The sequence below is a fragment of the Populus euphratica genome, unplaced genomic scaffold (assembly GCF_000495115.2).
Source record: "Populus euphratica unplaced genomic scaffold, PopEup_1.0 scaffold76.1, whole genome shotgun sequence".
NCBI lineage: Eukaryota > Viridiplantae > Streptophyta > Magnoliopsida > Malpighiales > Salicaceae > Populus > Populus euphratica.
The window spans coordinates 575,825-594,176 of NW_011499890.1; the positions used below are offsets into that span (position 1 = coordinate 575,825).

An 18,352-nucleotide genomic window follows, 5' to 3' on the forward strand; every position below is an offset into this window, starting at 1 on the left:
GTAAGATGCAAACCAAACACATATATGCATTACGAGTGCAGGTTTAATATGAAAATTTTGCAGCTTGAAATGATAATGCCATGCATTTTCTATTACTGTGTCTTAGCTTTTAACCATGGCAGCCAGGGAAACAAAAGGAAGGCAAAAGGTGAAAATGAAGAGAATTGATATATAACCAAGATGATGGATTAATCACTTCTCAGGGTGTAGATCTGGGATTTATAAGAAAGCAATTTGGAAAGTGTAGTCTTTGTTTAATGGGTTTGGAAAATATAATTTAGAGGTTATTTGCGGTTTTTCTTTACAGGTTTTTCATTGTTTTTCAAATGAAGAAAATTCATGAATAATACAATTTTTTTCCTCTTATATACAATCACCACTTAGTAATGTAAAAGGTTAAAGTTATTATTTTATATTTAGTTAGTACCATAAATTTATTTATTTTTATAAATATAATATAATTTCATTTTTAGTTGACAATATATTAGTTTTCCTTGATAATTTAGTTCTTATATGCATATTTTAGTAGTATCATAAATTTAATTTTTATTATATATCTAATATATAACTTTTTCATGAAATTTTTTAATTTGAATGATATAAAATTTATATTTCCCTAAAAGATGTAATTTCCTTTTCTTGGACAAATAAAAAGTGTTTGAACCTGTTTAGGAGTGTGATTATAATTGTTTTTTTTTTTTAATTTTATGCTAAAACATATTTAAATAATTTTTTATTTTTAAAAATTATTTTTAATATTAACTTATTCAAAATATATATAAAAAATAATTTTCCCAATATAAAAGATATAGCCTGTAAAAAACTGAACCATCCATGCTCCGCCCTCTTCTAGTCGTCGATACAATAGAGGGGGAAGACCACTGATCTCCCTCATAGGACCATTACGCCAAAACACCGGGGGATAATTTTATTATGTTTGTTTCTTTTAAAAAATTAATTGTTTTGATAATTTTATATTATTTTAATGTATTAATATCAACAATAATTTTAAAAAATATAATATTTCAATATATTTTTAAATAAAAAACATTTTAAAAATTAATTATTATTATAATATCAAACAATCTCTTAACGAGTAAGAAAATAGACTAGGCTAATCCAGATAACATACAAAAGGAAAATGATAGTACAATAAAAGGTGCATTCACGCACCACCACTCACACACTCATTTTCATTGTGTTTTTAAACACTTTATCAAAGTAGCCAATCCGCTCCAAAATTAATTTTTAATGTAACAAAAAATAATTTATTTCTTTACAAAATAAAAGGAGCAACTAGAATTTAATATAAAAATTAGATATAATATTAAGGGTGTAATATTATTTATAGTCCGTGAGATGGATCCGTCTCTAAATATAAATTCATAAAAATTAATAATATAAACTCAGCTCATTAATATTTATAATATTCACACAGAAAATTAGTTTAACTAGTTATATCTAACTCACTGGAATCCCAAAAATAATTTAAATAAACAGGATTTATAATTTATAAAATATTATAAATCTTCTACAAGAACCATTCTTGAAGGATGTCCTAGAGGCATGCTTCCAATTGACGGAGAAGGATATCCCACGTGTTAAACACGGACATTTCAACCCGCTATTCCGCTATGCCTTCAGAGTTTTGACGGTTGCAGGCCATCTTCGCAGAGAAGAAAACCCCCACCGACCACCTTTCGACAAGAAATTACGACCACTTGAGCAGAACACTTTTCTTAAAGCAAGCCATCCATTGAAGATACTTAATAAACGCACGTCTCCACTCACGATGGCTATCATAAGCTCAGGAATATAATCTAGTTCTGTCCACACCGAATCGTAACCTTTTCCCTTTGAATCGGATTCCACTGCATTTCCGGCCCACTAAAAATGGACCATGTGGCCTTTTGAGTTAGTGGGCAATGGTTGCGAGTCAACGATGGTAAGCGCGTCAAAACCATAGAGCAGGAAACAAACAATTCGTGCAAATTCGATTACCAAAAGGCTACGGCCATTAGAAGGGAAAAAGAAAGCCGATGCAGTTCACCTTTTGTCTACTTTCTGATCCATTTTGCAATATATATATATAATCAATCTAACAGTATGAGTCCGCTGTGTGCTTTTTTTGAGTGCCGTCTAAATAGAGATTTAGCCCTATTTAATTATTTGTTTGTGTTTTCAAATAGTAATAGCATGCTATATTAAAAAAATAAAAAAAAATATTTCAATTTATTTTTAAATAAAACACTTTTAAAAAACCATAAATAAACCATCAAGTTGAAAAGCATTTAGCGTATTCAATCCAGATAAAACCGGTTTGTTTTTACATTTTAAAAAGATTTTTTTTAAAATTAATTTATTTTATTAAATTATTGTTTTCGGACTTGGGAGTGTTTTTAAATCAGACGCGTTGGGACTTGGGAGTGTTTTTTTTTTTTTTTTTTTTTTTTTTTTTTTAATGTGTTTTTTTTTTTTTTTTTTTGATAATGGGTTTTGTGGACTTTCTCTGGTTTCCCCAAACGCTCTGGGGGTTCTGTTTTTATTAACTTTTATGAAGTGGTGGACTGGGCTTTCTCTAATTCATTTGTCATCCTATTGTTGCCCTGTAAACTATGATTTTATTTTATCTTTTGTTTTACCTAAGATATTTTACAAATAAAAAGTAATTTACATATAAGATTTTTTTATAAAATATTTTATATGTGAAATAGTTTTCAATGGTAATAGCAAAAACAAAAACATGATGATGAAAAGATAGTAACAAAAAAAAATAATGGTTAAACAAAGATAGTTATAATGAGATAGTGATGTAAAAAAAAATGATAAGATAGTTATAGTAGTTGTAAGATACGGTTATGGTACTAGAAGTGATGATAATAATAAAAATAATAATAATAAAAAAATTAAAATAGTTAGAAGTTATTATTACAAGTGAATGACTATTCATAAAACTTTTTATAAAACTTTTTAAATTGAAAATATTTTCTAACAAATAAATTAATTAAGTTTTAAAGCTGGCTTTAAAATATTTTTTATTAACCAATTTTTTTATAAAATATATTATAGAAAAAATAAATAAATATTAACCAGTTTTTCTATAAAATATATTACAGAAAACAAACACAAGAAAATATAAAAAACTATTTTTCTACAAATATTTTAAACAAAACAAATAGAACCTTAAAAAAATTCATTTGATTGGTTTTTTTACTATAATTTTATTCACATGTGTACATGTAGGCTATAAAAATTTTATAATGCACTTATATAGATTCTCATTCCAAAATCATTAGAATAAGAGATATCGTTTATCATGACTTAATCCACGAATTACAGATAGACTATGCCATTTTTCATAAAAAAAAAAAAAACAAATTACAGATCATGCTCAGAAGAAACATCAGAGGATTCCAATCCCAAAAATATTGTATGCAAACCAATTCTTATTTAGTTAATTTATAATTTATACTGTTTCAGCCTCTTAATCATGTATAATCATGCTCTTTTTTTTTTTTTTGAGATGTATAGTCATTTTCGTTACTCTTTATGAAAGCACGTTTATCTCCATGTACATTGTATGTATTCCTTTATTTAGTTGATTTACAATGTTTAAATTCTATCTCTTCAACTGTTAACAATTGTATTATATTAATCATTTATTGTTTCATAATTATAGTTTGTTAATGCAGATTTACATATACTCACTATAGAATATAAAATAATTAATGTTTGTTTTGCGCACACATGTCTGATTAAGGTTAATAGTTAACCTCATGCACTTATTTGATATTGTTATTTAAATAATATTTCTTTTTGTTGTTTAATTTGTTTTTTAAAATGCATTTTTGAACTGTTTTTTCACTTGAAAAAAATCAGATTAATGTATTTTTAGATATTTTTTTGATAGTTTTATTATGTTGATATAAAAAATAAAAAAATATAATATTATTTTAATGCATTATTAATAAAATTCTTTTTTATAAAAACACTCTACATTGCATTACTAAAAATACATTTCACACATACCTATCAAGAACAAACAAATTTTCAATGTTGTTAAACAAATTTCCATACATGATTGCATAAAAACAATAATTAGAGTTATTACATGTATATTGTAATATGTTGTTTTATTCTCAATAACTCTAATACCCTACCGTGATAAGAAGCAGCACTTAAAATGATTAATCATACCATATGGTACAAACATCTTGTTAAAATAAAAATATCCTACTTAGAGAAAAATAAAAAAAAATGTTTGTTTTATATAAAAAAACATCTAAATCAACATGTGAATCTCCCATACATAATTTTATAAACTCCAATATTAGGTTAAGGAATTATTAAACATTGAAATTTAAGTCATAATTAGATGACCCTCTAGGTTATAATTTTATATTGTTTTTTTTACAATTTATAATTAATTGAAATAAATATAATTGGTTTGGAATGAGGTATGCATAACAAATGATCTGTACTTTCTAAATTAAGAGTACAAAGAACTAACCATAAATGTTTTTTAAATGTGCCCAGCAAATGTCATAATTACACTTGTTAATAGTCATTTATAGTTTAAATCAACATATAATTTTCTTTTTTGCAGCATAATTTATATTATATATAAACACTTAAAAAGTTTCCATATAATATAATATTCATTTAATATCTTTAGTTAACATCTATAAATGTTGGATTTTTATTCCATTCATTAACTTGATTGAAAAAACAAGATTAACATGTAGATAAATTTTGTGGTGCTTAAAATGTAACTGTTAAATTCTCATATCATGCGAGAGTGATAAATACAAAACATAAAAAAAAAAAAATTAAGAGGAGAATTATAAAAATATATTTTTTCAATATAAAAAGAATACTTATTATTTTTTATCGAAATCAAATATGATTTTCTCTATTTTATTTTTGTGTATATCCTTTTTATATACAATAAATATTCAATAATTAAAGCTTGATGAGCACTTTAAAATTTTTCATTTATGTAATCAAATAATGTTCAACATGTATTCTAAGAATAATCATTAGCTTTTATCATTTATAAATTATATAATTTATAAATGATATGATATAAAAGATAATAATTATTTATTTAAAATAACATGTTAGGTTATTCTTTGTAGTTTTAATACCCGACAAACGCAATTAAGATCGATTACTTAAAATTTGTATTATTCTTTACTGCTCTAATAACCGACAATTAAGATTAAGATCAACTACTTAAAATAATAAATCATCTTATATGATCCAAATATCAAGGAATATGCAAATTAGAGGAAAGTAACAAAAAGACTAATTTATCTATATCCAAGAAGCACATAAACTAGAAAACTTAACATGATGGGTGACTTGCTAATATATAATTTTATAAATTTTAATATTATATTAAAAACTATTTGAGATTAGAAATTAAAGTCACTGATGAACCTTTAGAATATTATTTTATATTATAGTCTGACAACCAATAATTAAAAATAAAAAACCTATGAGTGTCTATGCATTGCCATTTCTAAATTAATAGAACAAAGAACATACCATAATCTTTTTTTTTTAAAAATGTGGCCAATACACAACATTATTACATTGGCAAGAGTCAGTCATTTATAGTTTAAAATCAACATCTAGTTTTCTATACTGCAACGTAATTTATATTATAAACACTCAAAAAAGTCACCATATAATATAGGATTCATTTATTTATTAACTTGATTTAAAAACATGCAAGAATAAAATATGTAATCAAATAATGCTTAGCATGTGTTCCAAGAGTAATCATCAGCCTTCTCCATTTAAAAATTATATAATTCCAATTAAATATACTTAAATTGAAATGAAAACTTTATTAGGAGTTTTTATTTTTATAGTTTTAAGTGTTTTTCAAAACGTTTTTTATTTAAAAAAATATCAAATTGATATTTTTAGATAATGATATTTTTTGATAATTTTAATATATTAATATAAAAAATAATTTTTTAAAAAATATATTTTCAATTCAAAAACATCATATACCCAGCCTCCACTTCAAGGAAATAATCAAAGCATCATGTAACTGAATCTCAATAAATCATGATAATAAAATCATTCTAACACTTATAATTTCTAATCACGTATTTAAGTTGTTTATAAAAAATTCTATCCACTACTTAATAGGATTTATATTTCAAGGTGGCCCCACCATATTACCAAACATACACTCAGCACATTCAAGTTCCCCTTCCTATATATACATCTCCATTCTCCAGCAAAGTACTGCATTAAAATTTCTCTTCCTACATCTTCATTCTCCAGCCAAGTAGTGCCATCATACATATTCTATCTATTTATCTTATCTTGCTTCTTATATTTTTCATTATGGAAGCCAAGAAAACAAGAGGAAGGCAAAAGGTGGAAATGAAGAGAATTGTAAATGAAGATGATAGATTAGTCACTTTCTCAAAGCGTAGATCCGGGATCTACAAAAAACTGAGCGAGCTTATCACTTTAACCGGGACAGAAGTTGCATTTCTCGTTTTTTCACCTGGGGGTAAGCCGTTTTCATTCGGCCACCCTTCAATGGAAAATGTGCTTGATCGTTTTCTGGAAAATCCATCAAACACAGATGGCACCCACGAACTTGTGGAGGAGTATAGGAGGGCGAGGATCGATGAGCTAGCACAAAAGTATAATGAAATGCAACAGCAGTTGGATGACAATAAGGAAAAAGGCAGCAAGTTGAAGGATAAAATAAAAGGTAATGAGATAGAGGATTGGTGGAATGCTCCAGTCGAAGAGCTCAACCTCCAAGAGTTGATTGAATTGGAGAAGAAGTTCGAAGGCTTACAAATGACCTTGCACAGCAAGATGAAAGACAGCAGTAATGTTGCATCCTCTTCACATGCTCCAGAAGTAGGCAACCCGTCAGAATCTCATGCAAATGATTCAAACGTTGCCTCTCATGGAAGTAACTGGGGCGTGTGAAGTTCTGAACAACTTTGTTGAAAAGGGCTGTCGTTACCTTTTTAGGGTTTATGTTTACAAATATTTTTAAGTCTATTGTTTTTTTTATTTTGTTTAGTTTTAAGCTTTGTTTATTTGGTTTTATATATCTAATTTTTTTTATGCCAAAGTGTGGTTGTTGGATTACAGATAAAGATATATAAAAATAAATTTATTTATATAGATGCGTTGTGTATGTATGACGCTGTGTATTATCAATTTTAAGGTGAATTACAGTGATTCTTCACACTCACCTACAGATTTAATAGAATTCTATGTAAAACCATGAACTCTCTATCTAAATATTTAGTTTGAAAAAAATCTTTAATATAATTTAATATATTTTAAAAATATTTTTTTTCAGATAAAATATTTAGATAGATTTTAAAAAAATCCAAGGGATTGCCTTGAAGTTTGCCCCCTTCACTTTTGAAAGATCATACCTTGAACCCTGTTCAAAGAGAAATTTATTAAATTCTTTTGAATATACTATATAGATGTAAAGTATGTATCTTAATTAATACCGATATAAACTGGTCTGAAAATACCTTTATTGTCGAATAAAAAGAATTATATGCGTAAAAGAAATGTATTTATAACTACAAAATATTTTTTTTTAAGAAATTCCATATGCTAAAATATAAATGTTTTTTTATATGACGATACAAAATACATATCAATACTAATTAATATGTAAACTCCGCCATTTTACCAAATTAAGAAAGAGATTAAAAAATTAATATAATTCTTAACAAATATACTGATCTTATTTCTTCACTATATGTCTATGTATGCATAACGAAAAATTTAAATAGTATAAAAAAAGCTTCATGAATCACTCTTAACCCATATATTAAGTACCTTAGGAGCACTTCATGTTGACTATTAAAACTCTAAAATTTCTATATATATTAAAAAATATCAACAAAAACCAATAAATAAAACTACACTAGAATTTATGAAATAATTAATTTATATTTTTTTTTCATTAAATAATATAATTATTTTTTAAAATAAAAGTAGTCGAGATAGATAAAGCTCTCTCTTTTACACACACACATATATTTCTTGAAAAAACAGAAATAGGATAACATGACATGATATAAAAGACGATGCTTTATTTTTTAACCATGTTTATATATAAAACATGACATAAAAGACGATGTTTTATTTTTTAACCATGTTTATATATAAAAAAAACTAAAAGAATTGTTTAGTAATTAGTTTTTTAAGGAGCCCTCTTGATAAAAATATTTAGGAGGCGCTGTGCATGGATCAATGAAGGTGGCGTTTCACAGATTAGTGTGGTCCTTTCTTAATTTATTTCTGGATAAAAAAATTAAATCGCAGGCTAAAATCACTATTACAGTAACAGAAAATGGATATATACGGACAAAACCCAGGTCAGACTTGGTACGAGGGCTGTAAGAAAATCTGTTCTTCTCCTTCTCTCTCTGGCTAAAAATCCGACAAGTGTAATTCAAGACCCTTTTTTGTTTTTTTTTTTTGGTAAGTAAGTGTAATTCAAGACCCGCAACGTAAGATTTATGCGATTTTCACGCAAGACAATTTTCCGTTTACAACGTTACCTTGACACTCCACGGATTAACTCCTGTCATTAAGAAAGCCCCTAAATGGAAGTGGAACTCAATGACAATTACGAAATCTCAATACTACCCTCCGAAGCGCCACCTCACCACCCCGATTTATCCTCTGTCAACCAGTCATTGACTTTTTCTAACGGGTCATTAATTTAGAGACCTGGCTAGCTAGCTTCTGTTCATACGTTTTCTGGCACCAGGAAGATTCTTGATTTTGAACTGTGAACTAAAAAGTTGCTGTGTGATCAATAAAAATAAATCGAGAATTATAATTAATTAAAGATTAAATTGATAAATTGAGAGATACATGTAGATTAAAACATGTCTGATCTTGTGTTGATTTTTTTTAATATTATCTGTCAATGTTTTTTTATAAGAAAAGTACTAATTTAATACAATGAAACAAGATTATTTTCTAGCATAATTCCTTTTTTTTTATTAACCATTCTGAAAAAATATGTGTTTTTTTGCTATGTTTTTTATTTGATAAAAAAATCAATTAGAATTATAAAATACATTTCTTTGATAACGCATCTATCTTATTAATGAGCTTCCTTGTTTTTTTTTTTTATATATATATATATAGCAAATTGTTATAGAAAAGATTATAGGAATAACACACCTATCACGCATTGTTGCAGAGAACTTTATAGAATCTCTTTTTATCTAATTATAAAATAATAAAAATAGACATTAACAAGAAAGTTGACGAATAAAGTTTAACAAAAGAAAAGACATGAAAGCCGATTGCTAATATTGAAAAAAGAATGTCGTATTCTTATTAAAAAAAGTGATTGATATTTAATAAAATAATATCCTTAATATATATTTAATTAATTTTTCAATGAATTTTAATTAAATCTATAGAAAAACATTGTCATATAATGCTTAACGAAAAGAGATTAGACACTTGAGATTGAATGCGCCAATGTGCCTAGCCCATAACCAAAAAAGAAAAGAAAAGAAAAGCCACGGCACACCCTTGAACATCACATACAACATGTTATATACTAACAAGATTTTAGCCACATTAGAAGTCTGGAAAGTAGAATTCAGATTTCTTGGACTTAAAAAATTATTTTCAATTTTTTTTTCATTTAAAAGCACTCAAAAAACACCTTGTAAAACCTTAATAACCCCACATCCAACCTTAAATAAGTTTTAATCAATTAAAAAAACTAAAAAAATTCACCCTAAATAAAAAAAATCTTGAATCCTAATTTACTTTTTTAGGCAAGATGGGGAATAAAAATTCACCCTAAAAAATATCGATATTTTTTCTTAGCTCTCAACCTAAATACCTTAATGACACTCTTTCTTATTAAATGAAACACATTCTCAACAAGAATAATTTTTATTTTGTTATTGAAATTTAGATAATTAACAACTTTCTCTCACTTCTTCTTCTTCTTTTTATATCGATATTTTTTCTTAGCTCTCAACCTCAAGGATTAAAACATAAATAAAATGAAGTTATACACCAAAACTAACATCTTAAAACAAAAGGAACCAAAGGAGGAGTCAACATAAAAAACATGGATAAAAATACATTTTTTTCCCCACAAAATTGAGTAAAGCTATTTTTTTATGGTTTTCAATTTTAATTTTTTCTTCTAATTATATCTTCATGCTATGAATTCAAATAATATCTTATTAAATTGACATCTAATAAATTTTTGAAATCTGTTCTAAACTTTTATATGTCAAGAATATGCAAATAGAAGAGAATATCAACTCACAAAAGATTAAAAAAAAACAAAAAAAATGAGTGATAAAAAAAGGCACTACTCTAATCAATAATGAAGTGTGCATAACGCAAGCATGTATATTAAAATTATAATTATAATAAAAGGCCAATTACTGGGCCTCATTTTAGCCCATATTCAATGCCCTGTAAATTGTGTAGAGCAAGAACCCAAAGAGGTTACATGCAATTTCTTCTTAATTTAGACAAAATGCTTAAATTAGAGGCATGTTTTTAAAGAAAACAGAGTTAGAAATTAATTATCTATTTATCCTTTATTCTAACTCTTCTAATCTTAGAGAGAAAAAAATAATTTTCTTTATTAACATGACGAGTCACCATCATGCAAGATGTCGAGGTTTGTACCCCATACATGCACTCATAAATTATACAAAGAAAGGAACAAAAACGCACAAACCTCAAGTGGTAATGCCGCCTGTGGCCATCAAAGGAAAAGGCAAAAGTATCCTAACCCGTTCATGGAGAAAAAAACTAAAATACTCGTACTTGTCATAATAACAAGTGCCTCCTTCCTAACACGTAGCCATCAGGTGTTAATACAGGGATGCACGACATTTACGTAAGATAATATTGGATGGGAGTAAGAAGAGATCAGCGGTTGTTTTGGACGGTAGGGATGAGAAATTTCGACCAAATTTCATTACTTGTTGAGAATCTAACCAATCAAATGGCGTTTATGCATGCTCTTGTTCTTGTTTTACCTCATCAGCACTCGAAGACAGGTGAAAAAACCACAGCCATCTGATTGCTCTTGGGGAGGCCTTGAAAATTCCAGGAAGGTTCTAAACTTTCCTGGGTACGGATACTGCTGCCCCCTTCTTTAATATAAGACTTGGAAGATTAAAACATCAAGTGATTTGGAAGGATTTTACTTGTGTTAAATTCTAGAAAGCAATGCAACTGGATGATAACAAGCACATGATATTCTCTCATGTTTCTATATTTCAAATCTTTACAATATTCTTGAAATAAATGGTTTTAATTAGGAGAGGATATATATATGAGGTAGTTAATTAATTTGTTGTTGTGACTTGTATTTGAATTTCAATCATGTTCATTTTTTTAATTAAAAAGGAGACCATTAATTTATATTTATGGATCATGTTTTGTGTTGTATGTATAACTGAAATTAACTTTGATCATGTTTCAAGTATTTACTGGGTATTCATAATCAAAACTTAAAACCTGAATATTATAATTTAATATATAATTAGCTTAGTATATATGTAATTTTTAAAATTTAAAATTTATTTATTTATTTCCAGTTAAGTTAAGGGGTTAGATTGGGTTTGGATACCAACATCCCCACTCAACTTCAAACCTGCCCTTTTGCTTTTAAATTCTAACAAAAACCCATTGAATTTAATATTTTTTTTTACTATGGATATCCTTTGAATTCGGGGAAGATTTTCATTGTAATATAAAAAAAACATGAGATAAGTAGAGAAGATGAAGAAATATTTGATTCATACACTTAATTTGGGATTTCTCATCATCTAGTGAGCTTGTTGATTAAATTTCATCATCATTTGATTCTCCAAGCGCTCTGTCCATAAGATTCTACGCTGCAGTTGACGTGTCTGTTTGTAAAACACATGTCTTTACTTTGTTCACCCATGTTTTGTTCTAGGTTCCTCTAACCTTAATTAGCATCGGGTCAAACCGGTTCCAGGAGTTTTCCGACTTGTTCTTTCGAGTTTTGGTATTGGGACTGAGTTTCTTTCTAGGTCTACAAATTTGTTTGTTTTTTACTTGGCTTTTTTACTGGCTTCTAGGGTTTTCAAAAAAAGTTCTTTTCAGTTGCGAGACTTGAATTTTGCTGACTCTACTTCTACAATATCGCCTGACTCTGAGTTTCTTTCTGGTTAAACAAATTCCTAAATCTTAGATTTTACGGCTGAGATTTATTCTTGGCATGCCTGTTGTTTTATCACCTTTTTCTATATCATTTGCTGTCTGCGTTTCACCATGCATGTACTGGCCATAACACTTGTGATGTTCTTCCAAACATAGCATTCGACAAGAGGTGCCACGTGCTAGTTTAACCTAGCTAGCACATTTCAACGAAGCACACGTAGTTCTCCATTCTCGATGATCCATCTTCCCCTTGCTATCATCGTCAAGTTATTCACACGCAACTGTAAGACTGTTTATTGGGAATGATAGATTTTGGGGGAGCTGGGTTGGATTAAGTGAAGGAATGGGTAGGGCTTGTTATCCCTCCAATTATTTGGCTAACTGGAAGGATAAGAGTCAATCTATCCAAAGTAAAAGCATTGAAAATTATGAAGAAATGGAAGGATAGAAATCAATCTACCTAATTCGAGTAAACTAGGAAGGAATATTTGAGGGATCTCTCCAATCCCTTCTTGATCTTTATCTTTCTAATTACCAGATGAAAGACGCATCCAGTCCCATTTTCTCAATTCCTCACCTCACTGTTCAAACTCGGGCAGAGTTGACATACATGTTGTGACTGAGTTTGAGTGAGATGTTAGAATATATGCATTCGCTGGTGGCTGTTAAATCATTAGTTAGGTTAACTGTAGCAATATCAATTGCTTCATTCAGACTACACGCTACAAGATCTTCACTGTGCATGCAGTTCTAAATTCAACAGGTTTGCAATAAAGCAAAGCAACATTTCTACAGTAGCTTTGGCCTACCCAACGTGGTCAAGGAATTTCTTCTCCCTACTGCCCTCTTTTATTTCTCTTAAGAGAGAAACACCATGGCCGTCATCAATGAAAGAATTAATCACCTCACTTTTCACTTCTCTATTTTTTCTTCTTCCTTTTTACCAAATCTTGATTTAGTTCCACATATATGGTTCTGGATCTGGTTTTGTTTTTAGTTTTTTTTATATCGGTATAATCTGATTTATATTTTCTCTGAACAAATGGTTTGCTATGAAATCTTATGATTTAGAAGAGATTAATAACGATCATATAAAAAAGTGAAGTTTTCCATCAATGGAGTCTGATGTTGTAACCCGGTTCCTTCAGAAGTACTTGATGACAACTTGAGATTGTTCCACTTATATAAGCTGCAACAACATTCTTATTTTAGAAAGCTCTTGATAGAGAAGATTAGAGAATTCTATTTAATGTTCATAAGGGCGTGGCCAGGAAATCTTTTTACTGAGGCCAAGATTATAAGAGATTTTCTAGAGGACCACAACTTAATTAATTTTAATAGTTTTTATTCTAGAATTTAAAACTGTTTGGTTTTCTTTTTTCCCAGAGACCCAGGCCCTGCCAGCCCCCTGCGTACATAGATGGATAAATATTAACCTGAAAGTTCATGTTTTCATATTACTGTAGGTTGTTTTATTTAATTCTTTTTAATTGGTAAGCTGTAATAATCATTGAATTTTAAAAATAGCCATGTATTTTATATTGTGTCGTGTTTAATGCAATTACTATATTCAATAATATATTGCTTTTTCACTATTCATATAAAATATGATCAGATAAAGAACCAGTTGGCTTATATATTATACTATACTTGAAGTGTAATTATAATTGTTTTTTAAAATATTTTTATATATAAATATATTAAAATAATATTTTTTATTTTTAAAAATTATTTTTAATATTAACATATCAAAACAATCTAAAAACATAAAATAATAATTAATTTTAAATAAAAAATATTAATTCTTTATAAAACTATATTTGAAAGGCAATAAGAAAGGTGTACCAATCCTGTTATATATACAGCTATGGATGCAATTCCATTCCTATCTTTGCACTCTGTCTGATAGCTAGTAATGTATAACACATTCCGTGTGAAACCTCAGTATATAGTCCCAGGAGTGCAACACCTAGACAATTTCATTAGCAAGTACGTGGACTCCCATGCAAGAATGGCAACAAGCGGGGGAAAATTCCAGGAAGCTACACTAATTATAAAGAAACTGCACTCTCGGGTCTTTCTGCCTCAGAAACATTTAGCTTCTCTTGTCCTATATATATATAACATCCTCTTTATGATATCAGCCCAGGAATTAAAGCTAAAGGTAGCAGGGATCGCTTGGATTTCCTTCACGTAGAAGTGAAAACAAACTAGGTGTATACTGGGGTGGTAGCTATACAATATTTTACCATAATATGGACCAGCACCACTCGCAGGTTCATCAACAGGTCTCATCAGAATTGGAAAATGGAGATGTTAACTATAAGGAAGGCTTGAACAGCAATAACATTAAGGGGGGTTTTGTCAATGGGAAGACACCACAGAATGTTTCATCTTCAATTATTCGAAAGAAATCCGATCCAATGCTTGTTTCATCAAATGTTCGGTTTGAAATGCTTGGCTATTTCTTGACCAATCTTCAAGAAGTGATTCTTGGAACTAAGCTGGCTGTTCTCTTCCCAGCCATTCCTCTAGCAATTGCTGCTGACTATTATAAGTTCGGAAGAGTAAGTTGATTAGTTTCTTTTCGGAAGAATCATGGAACCTTTTTTTTGGTTACACAACCATGTCATTGATTTTTCTTTGTATATTTACAATTGATTTTGTTACATTTAGCATCTCCTGTATACATATTTACCAAATTAACGAAGATGATCATAGATATGGATTAAATAAATATATTATGATATTTCTTGTTGTATATCCTTTTAATTTGCATTATTCTGCCACACGTAGTCTTGGATATTTGCTCTGAGCTTGCTAGGACTCACCCCACTAGCAGAACGTGTCAGCTTCCTCACTGAGTAAGTCTGTAACTAAGCATAGTCATATAATTTTATACGCAAGTACTTGTGGAATATTTTATCCATTGGTTGTTCTGATACTAATCTTTATTTTCAACTTTTGTTGTTCTCGCTGTTATTAATCCCAGACAAATTGCATACTTCACAGGTCCAACAGGTAATTTAAATTTGCCCACAGATTACTTCTAATTCTGGTTTTACACCATCATTTGAAAATTGAAGATGATTCGATCATTTGCAGTTGGAGGACTCCTTAATGCAACATGTGGCAATGCAACCGAGCTGATAATAGCAATACTCGCTCTTTACCAGAACAAAATACATGTCTTGAAGTATTCTCTTCTGGGTTCCATTTTGTCAAATCTCCTTCTAGTTCTTGGGACTTCCCTCCTATGTGGAGGCTTAGCCAACCTAAAAAAGGAACAGAAATACGATAGAGTAAGACACACACTCAAAATTCAAGAACAAATCCAATTAATTTTACAACTTGGGTAAGTAATTATTATATACGGTCTAATAAATTTCATAATCTTTTTTCTTCTTTTTTTGGCTTTAACAGAAGCAGGCTGATGTGAACTCATTACTTTTATTACTGGGGTTGTTGTGCCACATGTTGCCACTAATGTTCAGATATGCCATAGGGGAAGGAACTGCCACTGCCTTCTCTACCCTTGAGTTGTCCAGAGTGAGCAGCATTATTATGCTTATAGCATATGTTGCTTATATCTTCTTCCAGCTAAAAACTCACAGGCAACTGTTTGATGCTCAAGAGGTGATTAATTAACTCTAGATGCAAAAAAGTTTCAAGAAAAAAGCTATAAGAGGCTCATTATATATAATTGCAGCACTTAAAAATGTTTTATTCAATGAGATCAGTATTCTATTAGGTCAAAAGGAAATAATTAATCCAAAGTTGATATTAATGCATAGAACTTAGTGGTTCAAGTTGAATGACAGGAAGATGACGAGGAGGAAGAAAAGGCAGTGATAGGATTTTGGAGTGCATTTACTTGGTTGGCTGGCATGACAATTATCATAGCTTTGTTATCTGAGTATGTTGTGGGCACAATTGAGGTACATTACACTTGAGAATTTCTAAAATATTATTTGTTAGCAATATTAAAGCATCTTCTAATATGCGGATTTCAAATTTTAATGTATCGCAATCAGGCTGCATCAGATTCTTGGGGCATTTCTGTCAGTTTCCTCAGCATAATTTTGCTGCCAATAGTGGGGAATGCTGCAGAACATGCTGGATCGGTCATATTTGCTTTCAAGAACAAGCTGGTATGATATGTTAGACCATGACAGTAGTGTTACTCTTATATTTTGTTGCCTGCTAAGTTGCAGTAACACCAATCATCTGGCTGTTATGCAGGACATATCTTTAGGTGTTGCTCTAGGTTCTGCCACTCAAATTTCAATGTTTGTGGTAAGATTAAAGTATCCCAGGCAAACAAAATCCTTTGCTAAATTAACAATGTAAAGAAATCATGATATCTTCTTTTTTTTCTTCCTCTTCTTTTTTTGTGGGCTTCAGGTCCCTTTATGTGTTGTTGTTGCGTGGACAATGAACATCCATATGGACCTTGATTTCAGTCTCCTTGAAACCGGTTCTCTTGCTTTCACAATAATTATCACAGCCTTCACTTTACAGGTTTTGTCATCTGATATTTTCTTAATTACCACTGTTAATGCGTGTTATATTGGCTATTAGTTATTTAGTTGGTTTGTAAATTCTCTTATGGTAGTATTTTCATTACTTGCAGGATGGAACTTCACACTACATGAAAGGGCTGCTTCTTTTCCTTTGCTACATTGTGATTGCCGCGTGCTTTTTTGTTCACAAAATCCCTCAGAGTAAGTTCCTAGCTAGCGAAAATCTATGTTATAGAATGATCCAAGTTCATTCATTGACTGATCACTGCTAATGTTTCCTACAACTCTGATTTAGATCAAATCTCGCAAGGCAAACCATTCAATGGACTCTTTGCAGCTTAGCTGCATTTACATGCGGGGCTTGATCCCTAGCAAAGAATGGTCCACAGATCAATTTATGTTCTTCAATTCATCTGTGAACCACCTGCATTGGCATTCTGGTAAGAGAGGATGGTGTGGTAAACGAGAGCTTTCGAGTTACAAGGCCATCAAAAGTTGAGACTGGTCTTTTCGGATTTAGAAGGGAGCTCTGTAGAAGAAACAGAACTTCTCATGGAACAAGTTTGTTTATGGCTCTGTCTTTATGTCTTCCTAATAATGTTTTGGTACTGAGTTGAAGTACAAAGCAGTGTCAAAATGCATATAGTTTTTTTACCTAGCAGCTGTGATTTCCATGTATTTGATTTAATTCACTGTATCATGTTGCTTACCACAATAATCTGTCTTCACTTCTTGCAATGTAATAATCAAGTTAATAAAGAAAACAACTTTGAATATAAGAGTAATTGTACCTCAAAAAACTAAAGTTTTTTTTTTTTAGATTAATGTGGGTGTCCGGGCCAGTTTGTGTGCACCACGACTAATCCTACGGGCTCTGAAGTTAACGACCATGTAAGTCTCCAGTGGCCATCATATGAGCAATCAAGGACTCGAATTTGAGACTACAGAGGAAGCAAACTCCTTGATTCCAAGTCTTTACTATTTGACTACCACCTAGATAGTTAAAAGTTATTTTTTAATTGGGAAAAAGAAAGAGAAATGGTGTTATAAAATCATTTTGGCATTAAATTAATTATAACAGAATTTTTATAATATTTTTGAACTTTTTGGTAAACGAGTTCACGTGCGGCTGACTCAGTATAAGTGTTGTCTACGTAGTACGTAATTTTTTAAGAATACAGGGGCAAAAGTATTATGAGAGGGGGTAATTTTCTCAAAATTTAACTATCATGGCTATCTCTGGCTTTGTCCGACTCTTCTCTCTAGTTCTGTCCCGTATTCTATTAATTAATTAACGAGACACTCTAGGAATCAAAATTCAAGTGGCTGGCATAAACTTGGCAGGACAGCTTGACTGTTTACTCATGGAACAACTTGATGCTGCAACCCAAGTTGCACATAAATGACAGCAATATCACGGTTGACAATAGATTACTGGATTGATTACTCATATGTCATGATTCATGCATCCAACTCTATCAGCATTTTGCTTGGAGTAAACTAGCATTACAAGTTTTTGGATGCAGATTCCCCATACACTGACAGAATTAGCACCCTTTTCGTTGTTTATGGAGGATGAACCTGGTCTGGTTTTGTACCATTCAGTTCTTCATGCA

At 29.8% G+C, this 18,352-nt stretch overlaps 2 protein-coding genes across 2 annotated transcripts; both read left to right on the plus strand.

The window, feature by feature from the left end:
• The first annotated feature begins 6,257 nt into the window (after positions 1 to 6,257).
• LOC105131049 (agamous-like MADS-box protein AGL62) lies at positions 6,258 to 7,070 on the plus strand. Its single transcript, XM_011033817.1, has one exon. The coding sequence runs from the start codon at positions 6,367 to 6,369 to the stop codon at positions 6,970 to 6,972; it is 606 nt and encodes a 201-aa protein (XP_011032119.1). The 5' UTR covers positions 6,258 to 6,366; the 3' UTR covers positions 6,973 to 7,070.
• A 7,263-nt stretch (positions 7,071 to 14,333) lies between these two features.
• On the plus strand, positions 14,334 to 17,513 carry LOC105131050 (vacuolar cation/proton exchanger 3-like). Its single transcript, XM_011033818.1, has 11 exons — positions 14,334 to 14,780; positions 15,010 to 15,077; positions 15,206 to 15,234; positions 15,319 to 15,515; positions 15,637 to 15,849; positions 16,035 to 16,151; positions 16,248 to 16,364; positions 16,456 to 16,509; positions 16,618 to 16,734; positions 16,847 to 16,937; positions 17,032 to 17,513. The coding sequence occupies exons 1-11, from the start codon at positions 14,469 to 14,471 to the stop codon at positions 17,076 to 17,078; spliced, it is 1,362 nt and encodes a 453-aa protein (XP_011032120.1). The 5' UTR covers positions 14,334 to 14,468; the 3' UTR covers positions 17,079 to 17,513.
• Positions 17,514 to 18,352: the final 839 nt, after the last annotated feature.

Coding starts and splice junctions, on each gene's coding strand:
- LOC105131049 (XM_011033817.1), top strand. CDS start 6,367: ATGGAAGCCAAGAAAACAAGAGGAAGGCAAAAGGTGGAAATGAAGAGA.
- LOC105131050 (XM_011033818.1), top strand. CDS start 14,469: ATGGACCAGCACCACTCGCAGGTTCATCAACAGGTCTCATCAGAATTG. Junction 15,516..15,636: donor AGGAACAGAAATACGATAGA/GTAAGACACACA, acceptor TGGCTTTAACAG/AAGCAGGCTGATGTGAACTC. Junction 16,152..16,247: donor ATGTTGTGGGCACAATTGAG/GTACATTACACT, acceptor TATCGCAATCAG/GCTGCATCAGATTCTTGGGG.